Below are 9,688 nucleotides of genomic sequence, written 5' to 3' on the forward strand. Positions count from 1 at the left end.
CCAGCCATTGTTCGTGAGCTCAGTCACCTCGAAGTGAATAAAATGTTTGTGTATCGCACTATAAATTGTTACAATGACACTGGTAGCATTGGAAAACGCTATGGAGGTGGACCAAAAAAAACCGCAACAACGCCAGAAATGGTTCGGAAAGTGAAGGCTCGATTTGAACGCAATCCACGTCGAAGCCAAAGAACTGAAAATATCGCAAGACAGCATTCAACGCATATTGAAAAATGAGCTCAAGGTCAAGGCTTACAAGTTCCAAAAAGCACACGATCTTTCACCCCAGCAAAAAAAAGTTCGGTGAGAAAGAGCAAAGGAGTTGTTGCGCTTGCACGAACGTGGCGAATTTCTTAACATTGTGTTTTCTGATGAAAAAAATTTCACAATTGAGCAGTTCATAAACACTCAAAACGATCGTGTTTACTTGACCGAACGCTTATACGAGAATTTGAGCCTACGTATGGCCACTCGAAGCAATTTCCCATCGCAAGTAATGGTTTGGGCCGCAGTGACCGCTGATGGACGCTCTCCAATCGTTTTTATCGAGCTTGGTGTTATTATCGGGAAAATGTTTTAGAAACTGCTTTGAGCCGTGGACACGCAAAATATCGGTCGTAGATCATGGACGTTCCAACAGGACTCGGCACCGTTTCATAAAGCACGTGTGAACTAAGAATGGTTAAAAAATCATCGAAATCACTTCATTTCGTCCACACAATGGCTTTCGAATTCGCCAGACGCAAATCCGATGGACTATTCCATCTGGTCCATTTTGGAGAGCAAGGTGAGGTCTAAAAAATATGCCAGTATGGATGTGCTGAAAAAAGCGATTATACGAGAATGGGCCAAAATACCTCAAGATTATATTCGTGCACCATGCAACTCATTTTTTGACCGTTTGAAGGCTATAGTCAAAGCAAAAGGTGGTCATATCGAGCTAAAGTGAATATACATATGTATGTTAAAATTGTAATCATCTTTGAACAATTTTGTCTTTAAAATCAATAAAAACTAATTTCACATAAAAAAGTTAAGTATATATGTATGTATGTACAATGTTTTCTTCCAATATCTGCTTTAAGAAGAATTTCTACCCCTTGTGTCCTGGTACCCATACCAGCTAATAACTGAGCTAATTATTTATCACACGGGAACTCTAAATCTGTCCCTTGCGATATATTGAAAAGACAAAATCGAGAAAGACCGTAAAGGTATAAAATAGGAAGAGGTGGGCTTGACGGTTATGGCGAAGACCGAACGATGATTACTAACGATTGTGGTAACCGCTTCATATTATTGACGAGATTCCGCAGGTGGATATTACCTAAACCTGCTATATATGCATGTAGGCGTAGTAAAGAAGTGAGAGCCAAGATGCCATAAAAACAGGATAGTTAAGTAGAAGGAGCTGAGATTATTCCACCTCTTCTTCCAAGCAACTGCTACAGCATTCGAAGTAGTACCACGTCTCACCATGTAGATGCCTAACGAAAAGGCAAAGTTTCGAAAGGAAACACACAACATTCGAGAGTTGCGGCATTGTTAACCTAAGAGCGCCTCTGAGTTATGCGCGGCCAGAAGACCCTACGACTTTACACATTTGTGTACGCATCCAGCGCTGGCTGAGTTGGCGCGAAGCTCACCTTTCCAGGAGCAGGCCACAGGTTTTCAACGAATTCGCAATACACTTATTTCACGGGAAAACTACCTCACAATCTTCTTGCCTTACTAGTTCATCCAGTGGATTCCCACACTTTCTCTGGGGCCAATTGCCCAAATAAACATAATTTCAATGTATTTGTATACGATCGAAAGGGAAGCCATGCATTCCACGACTCGTTTCGAGCGCACCAGCAGCGAGTGCAGGCCTTTAATTACGGCTTGGCTGTAGGAGTAAATGTTTATTTCCCTGATACAAGCGAGCAACCAATCAATTGCTTCTTTGATTGCATCTTCCGCCACTTGGAACGCACTGTAGTGGTCCGGTAGTCTGCGGCTGCGAAAGTGATGAAAAAATCAAACACCTTTTTTGTGACGTGGAATCAGCGGTATAAGGTGTACAAAAATGTTGATCACTTTTCCGAGCGCGGCTTGAGCGAGTGATGACAAAAAAACAGGATAAAGGTATCGTCCAACATTTTAAGCGGGACCCTCCTTTGTGACTACGCCAAGCACGATCAGTTCTTGATAAAAAGGGAAAGTAACTCGCGCGTCAAGTTCGCAAAATCTAGTCTTTTTTGTCGACGAGCTACGCAGAAAAGCTGGTTGAAAGAAAGAAGAAGATGCCAGGCTATACTCGACAACGATGAAGACTACACGGCTTATTGAGTAATTGCGACTCGTAGTTTTGTACATACTTTTACGTAAAAAAAAAAGTAAATATACATATCTTTTATACTCTATGAATAAGGGCGGTTCCTTTCTTCTGACTGTATTTAGTTTTTATTTAATTTCTCTTTTATAAATTGTGTTAAGAACTTCTTGTAAAACTTCACGTGGCATATTATCCGATGCCTGCTGAATAAGTGTTTTTATCCTGTTGTATGTTTCTTCCTCGTGTTTGGCATAGAGGCTGGGTATATTCAGTTCTTCGTAGAGCTGCTTAACACGCGCGATCTTCTGGGGATCTGAAATTGGGCAAAGTGAATGTATGAAAAACTGATATAAGTCATTGGAGGCTCCCAAACTGTGCATCATGGGGCGTGGTAGAGCTATCCTAAGTTAGTAATGAGAGTAACTAAATTCAATCTAATTTTTCTTCGATGCATCCAAAATTGTTTATTCAATATGTACATATGTATGTTTATACATACCATTTTGCCCATAACACTCCTCCATGAGCGACTTTTGTTCAGGGTTGGCTAGTTCCATGCACGTCACAGCCAACCAGGTGCACTTATTGGCCTCTATGTCTGTGCCAATCTTACCAGTGAAGTCAGGACTACCAAAGCAATCAAGGAAATCATTTTGTACTTGATAAAATTTACCTAACTCAATTGCAATGGCTTCACATTCGCTGAACATTTTTTGGTCTTTAACGCTAAAAATGAAGATTATTAAAATATTTTTGGTTCTATTATAATAAATATTTCTGCTTGCTCACTTTGCCAAATGTAAAGCCAAAGCCATGGGTAAATAGAAAAAGTAGCTGGCAGTTTTATTCATTACAATTTCATTGTATATGTTCCTAGTGAAAGTGGTCACACTCCTTCGACCGACAAGCATATCCATTGTCTGCCCAGATATAAATTTAAAAGTACTTTGGCGAAATAATTCGACCTGATCAACATAGCAGTCCAAGTGACGGAAATGTTTTTTGAGTAGTTCGTAGATCCCATTTTCAATCATGAACGCATCATTCACAGCATTGAAACCAACGTCCTCCAATTTATACCAACAAAACTGGCCCCGACGTGTGGTGCTGTTGTCCACGATATCATCAGTGATGAGGATGACAGAGTGAAGCTGCGGAACACAAACAAATGTATTATTATATACATATCTACATACATATACAAGTCTAAGTCAACAATATGATTGTGAAAGGAGTGAAATGTCTACCAGTTCAAGGCACCATCCAAGCAAATGCGCCAATCTTAAGTTTTCCGCAGTGAGTTGATCGCCTTTGACTAAATGTTTGTAGGTCAAAACGGTAATTACACTGTTTTTCATATTGGTTGGTGACAAATTGTACTGCAAAGCCTGTGACGTATAAATTTTTGTTTTTGATCACTGTTTAACTTTGAAATAAGTTTAGAAAATCAGTATTCACTACCTTCTCGAACCAGTTTGCAGCCACTTTGCTTTCGTATCTATTGGCAAACTCCGTAAGCTCGCTTACAACATCTGTAAATAAATTGAGACTCCTTAGAAATGAAAAAAGGAATAAAATGTAATATGGAATGCAAACAGAATGAGTTTCTAACATAAAAAGGCACCTCACAAAAACAAAAAGAAAATTTGGCCGACTTCCTAAGAGGATTAAATGAGAAGTTTAACTTAAGGGGTTACGTGGGTTTCGTGGGTTCAAAAAGTCGATATTTTTTTGGCTTATTAATTTCTACAACATCTCGAGAATATTATCCTAAATTTTCAAGTCGATCCGAATAATAGTTTCGGAGATACAGCCTTTGGAATGTGTGCGCTCCAAGCCACTTTTATTGGTACTCAAAACTTTAAACGCGTTTTACTCGGAACCGTGTTTTCAAAGTCAAATGTTCTCGAAAACTACTCATGATGACATTTTACACAGGTGTTCGAGATAACAAAATGTCAAACAAAGTTGATCGAAATTTTAATTTTTTTATGTCTGCCAAAATTCCAATTTTTACTTTTTTTTTCTTTCCTTCACTCAAGCATGAGTTTATGGTCTTAACTAAAACACTTATTTTTGTTTTTTTATTTTTGATGATCCTGTCAGGAGTTATGCTGACAACGCGGACGCACCTTTTTTCGAGGGGTCACCGGGAACGTCGTCACATTGGAGGAGTTTTAATTTTTTTTTTATTTCAGAAATTATTCTTTAAATACGTACCTATAAGACAGAAAAAAGTTTGAATTAAATAAATATTTTTTGCATAGAAAAAAAAAATATTGAAAATATTCCTTTTTTTACCCGACGAAACCCATGTAACCCCTTAAACGAAAGTTGTTGAATAGAGATGAATGGCAATGAAATATTTAAAAGCGAATTTTATTCCACCACTCAAAGTGGCAGTTACTGGAATAATAAACGAACTGTTTTTTTTTAATATTTCTACATGAATACCTGGATATACAGCCATAAATTCACGAATCTCATTTTTTCCTATCGTCAAAGGCACAGAAAGATTTCCAATTGTTGACGAAGTACTCGTACTAAAAATTAATCAGAAATAAAATAGAAATCACGATCAATGTTCGCAGAGAAATTTTAATTTTAACAGATTTACTGAATTCCTACATAGCCAATCCATGGAGGACCCACAGTATTTTCGATATATTTAAACACTGAGTAAGTAATAGGATTCAGCGCAGACTACTCCACTAAAAACCAATTTTCATCAAAATTAATTCATTTTTGCCCACTATTTATAATGCGCGTTTACTCTTAGTGTTTACGAGCAAAGCCATCATTGGTCGCCTTTCTTACTCCAGGCGATGATTTATGTATCCTCTTATTTTTATACTCCTTACTTGGGAAATGGGCAGCACTGGCATCTCACATACAAAATAATTTTTGTTCGAGATTCTGACTCTATTTTATTGCTTACCGGTACTCAATTCCTGAAAAAGCCGAGCAAAAACTGAATTTTCGTAATAGATGTAAATCTTTATTTTTTGTTATTTATTGAGTTCTTTACACTTTCTATTTCTATGTTGAAAAAGCATAGTTAATCAATGTTTTATGCAGTTGAACAGTTTTAGATCTCGATGCGCTTCATTATTAGTCTTTCTATTTACTCCACTTGTCTCTAAAGACCTTCAAGCCTACATAAACAGCTATCTCCTACGACAAAAATATTCATCGTGGGCGAAATTCAGGCACCCGTATAAAGCTTTTAACCCAAAGTGTGAAAAAGCAATATATGCATCCACATTATCAAGGAATCAAATTTCTGTATTCGTGCGTTTAAGGATCGGTCACTCCAGGCTAACCCATGAACACCTTCTTCTATCCACGTCTCCTCCCACATGTTCTTTCTGTAACGATCAACTTAACCTTATACACATAATAGACATCTGTGCAAATTTAAATACTAAACGTGTACCTATCTTTGGTTCCCAAAACCCCTCTGAACTTTTGAACCACAACAGAGAATGTCATTAAAATGTATAACTTTATTAAGGTAAGCGGCCTAATTGAAAGCTTGTAAAATTGTCATTTATCCTATACCTTAAAACTTAAACATAACCTTATAATTACCAAGCACCGAAGGCCCAAGCAGCTAGTGTGCTCTTTTTTTTGTTTTTAAGTTAGTGTAATATTTTATATTATTCTAATAATATTTGAAAAACAGCTATAATGCCATAATATAAAACATTTACTATCTGTCTATGCTTTTTTTATTATTTTCGATAATTTTCAAGTATAAGAACTTGGTTGGATGCATTTCTGTTCAAGCTGTTGATTTGCAGAACATCTAACAGTGCAGTTACATGAATGTAAGAAGGTCTGTTCCCCTTGATGGCTCGAAACCGCATACATATGTAGGTTTATATGTATATGTACATAAGTAGCAAATCCTTCACGATACATATTTTATTAATTTTATAAAATTTTTTTCATTCACCATTCACTTACCACATGGTTCTACCAAGGTTTTGCTCGTGTGCGTCCTGAATAGTCAATTGATTGGTGCGATGCTTTCCGACTCCGAGCATAGAAGTGCGATATTGTGATGCGCTCCTGGGAAAATCAGGTTTGCTTATAGTTCTGGTAGCGCTTGAAATGACTCGTACAACAATTCGTGAATGCATTCGTGGCCACTCTCGCATCGATAAAAGCATTTTGGTAGTCTGATTCTACAAAGTAATAAAGCTAATAAATTACTTAGTTGCTGTGCAGTCAAGATATTCGTGGGAATTAATTTTTATATGTGAATTGGATAATTTCGTGGATATTTTTCAACAAATGTTGCTTCGAAAAATTAGACCGGACAGATGGCGCTACGTTTGAAATATTTGAAACCAAGTACAGATATCTGAGTTTATCTACTCAAAGTTACAGAGACTAATTTGAGATATTTTCGAAAATATTTACAACCCTGAACGCAGCGACTGGGTGGAATTGGAATGCATTTTTTTATTTTTTGTTTTAAAGATTTTTTCATGACAGGATTGTTGGCCATGATTTAATAGAAAACTAAGCGTAGTGTTGCCTTTTCTATAGAAACAGTCGCATTTAGAAAGCAAATTTTAATTATTTTTATGGCAACTAAATTCATTGCTTTTTTTCTTTCTATTTATTTTTAATTTCAGTTTCACGATTTTCTCGAAATTTTTTAGTAAGGCATTTTTCTTCTTGGTCGACATATCCATGCTAAATGTCTGTGATTACCTGCAAACGTTGTGTTGCTGCCACCTAATCTATTTCCTGCCCGTAAGAGATTAATGTTTGAAATTTAGATTTCTTGGAACAAGAATTACAAGCTCGACATTGTCCACCATATTAAAAAAAATATAATAGTTGCAAGTCCAGTGGCCAAATATAGTAAAACTACGAATCTAGTTTTCTCTCTAAAGTGAGATTTTTATTAATATAATTTTTTTATGTTTATTTAATAAAATTATTTTTTTTAATTCAGCGAAATGCAGATACTAGTATGGGTTTCAAATAAACAAATAGGAATTGAAAATGTCCTTTGATCACTTCATCCTTGGAAAGCCTTGAATATTTCGGATAGTTACTTTAAATTTGAACTTTTTGACTTTATTAGTTTTAATTCTTCTCTGTGTAAACCAAAATTTAGTGTCGCAAGGTTTTTTATTAAAATTATTACATTTTGTATATGAAACAGCAAATTCAACTCATAAAAGAAGACACAAACTTCAAGATGCTGTTTCAAGATGTTTTGTTTGGAAGAAACTTCACTTAACCTCAAATATAGACCACAATCTTGTTTTTTTAGTGAAAATATTTTGGAAACCTTAGCCACCAGAGCAATTATGGCGCCGAATTGGAATTCAGAACGCCTATAACCTTTGATCGAGTATACTCCAGTTTCTAATAAAGTTTATTTTCAGTCTGTGAATTCTCGAGTTTTTATGGAGTACGCAGGTATGCGACCGAATCTTTGTAAATTTTGCGGAGGTCCGGCATTCTATTGTAACTAATAAAAACAGGGAATCGTGAAAAAATTATGTAAAATAGTTTTGACGTCTGCCCATGGCCGAAAATCCCACAATGCGAAACTACTTTGCAGAAAACGTGTTACTTATTTTGTTGTTGTGATTGAATTCAATAAATTTACCAACAGTTTTGGTACGTTTTGTCGAGTTTTCCAGATTTTTGTTGCCTTATTCGATTTTATTTTCATTAATGAATTTTAAATCTTTAAGAAAATCACTACACATCTGAAGAGCACCAAAGACAAATTATAACTGCGCTGTGAACTTAAAATGTTGCCGCTTTCATGGTGCAATCATTACAGTTCTCTTCCCAGAGAACGCATATTCGGAGCAAAGAGATATTTCCATACTTTATGTGATAATTTATAGAAAGCTGATTCGCTTCGTACCATTGAAATTGCAAAGTCCTAAAAGTAAGTTGCACTTTAGTGAAGACTTATTTTTTTATATATTTCATTGCTTACACATTTTTTTGTTGTTTCGTATTATTAGGGTAGTTCACCATTAAGTAAAAATAATCTGATGTTGTTCCATTTGTAAATTATCAAGGCAATATAAACTCGAAATCTATATATCCGAGCTCTTGAGTGTAAATAGTCCTGGAATTCAATTGAGTGCCTTATTACGAAGCCACGCATAGACTTAGACTTGTCAACGATGTTTCAAAAAGGACTTTTTCGAAATAAAGCTGAACCCTAAGTCTTTCTTTCCATATATTTTTCTAAGGGTACCAGTGCCTATCTTATACTGAATATCAATCGCACATTAATGGATGGCTAGTGAAATATAAATACTGAAATTTGCCTGCATTAAAATTTGTTTGGCATCTTCATAAGTTCTCTTGAAGTTGGAGGCAGTCAGACACACATCTTCTCTATGTTCTCTATGTGACTGTATTTTGTATCTTCATGTAATTTCTGTGCATCAGACCAGGCGAAGTCAAGAAAATGTCTGCATTATCATTGAGAGATAATAGGAAAAGCAAAAGTCTAAGGTGGACGTTTTGAGGTACGCCTGAGTTAACTTTAATGACATCTGATTCAGGGTAATTTATGTGCATGAATGGGTCGTATCAGTGAGGTAGGATGCAAACCACTTCAGTAAGCTTGAATGAAATTCAACTGATTCCGCCTTTTTAAGTAGAATTTTGTGACTAACTCCATTAAAGTCAGTAAATATGACGTCGCTTTGTTGACCAACTTCAAATTATTTTATGACAAATTTAACAAAAAAAAAAACAAAATCAAGTTTGTGGTAATGGCTTTAATCTTTTTGCAGTACAATTTGTCTATGAGAGGAAAATACCTCCGTAGTACTCGTAGCTTTGAAATAGAACCACCCTCAAGCTCACTCGATACGCGCAATCGCATTTGGTTTTATGTATTTCGAAATTGTATTTATTTCAAAATCAGGCCAAGCATCTTTTTTGCAATGTTTACCTTGTAATTAGATGATTCGCGATAATTTTAAAAATAAGCTTCATTAATTGTCAGAACCTCAACTTATACGTACACTACCACCTACAACACGAATTACTTGTGGATTTGTGCTTATATTTCAAAGTAAATACAATCAGATAATTCGCATTAATGACTTTCAACCTGCTTAAAGTGGAATAAAATATTTTTAAAAGCTTACTCTGCTAATAAATTTTAATTACACTACTAAAACCAAAATTATATGGCCGATTAAGAAAATACATAAATCTAGACTTGGATAGAGGGGACGTAGGTAGTAAGATTTGACCTGCTCAATTTGGTTTGGGCTAGCAAATTGTCTAAATAACAGTAGCTTGGCTTTGTTCAGAAACTCCGGTTAGAGAGATAAGCCTCCTTATTTTACTTCTCATACGCGA

At 35.8% G+C, this 9,688-nt stretch overlaps 2 protein-coding genes across 7 annotated transcripts in view; one reads left to right on the top strand and one right to left on the bottom strand.

The window, feature by feature from the left end:
* LOC128866020 (farnesyl pyrophosphate synthase-like) overlaps positions 1-8,226 on the bottom strand; it is a 51,639-nt gene extending 43,413 nt beyond the window's left edge. Inside the window, exons 1-8 of one of the 6 annotated variants that reach the window (XM_054106477.1) lie at positions 7,956-8,189; positions 6,287-6,507; positions 4,772-4,860; positions 3,779-3,849; positions 3,565-3,705; positions 3,107-3,468; positions 2,817-3,043; positions 2,421-2,630 (exon numbers count right to left, since the gene is read on the bottom strand). In XM_054106477.1, coding sequence (XP_053962452.1) covers positions 2,446-2,630; positions 2,817-3,043; positions 3,107-3,468; positions 3,565-3,705; positions 3,779-3,849; positions 4,772-4,860; positions 6,287-6,507; positions 7,956-8,021 — 1,362 coding nt within the window. In that variant the 5' untranslated portion in view covers positions 8,022-8,189 and the 3' untranslated portion in view covers positions 2,421-2,445. Of the gene's footprint in view, positions 1-2,420; positions 2,631-2,816; positions 3,044-3,106; positions 3,469-3,564; positions 3,706-3,778; positions 3,850-4,771; positions 4,861-6,286; positions 6,524-7,955 lie in introns of those variants that run through there. The other 5 variants (XM_054106479.1, XM_054106480.1, XM_054106476.1 and 2 more) reach the window with 5 other exon arrangements.
* The window catches only part of LOC128865962 (farnesyl pyrophosphate synthase-like), a 61,498-nt gene that overhangs the window by 22,616 nt on the left and 29,194 nt on the right, over positions 1-9,688 (top strand). The window lies entirely within an intron of this gene.

This window comes from Anastrepha ludens, chromosome 6, assembly GCF_028408465.1.
Source record: "Anastrepha ludens isolate Willacy chromosome 6, idAnaLude1.1, whole genome shotgun sequence".
Taxonomy (NCBI): Eukaryota; Metazoa; Arthropoda; class Insecta; order Diptera; family Tephritidae; genus Anastrepha; species Anastrepha ludens.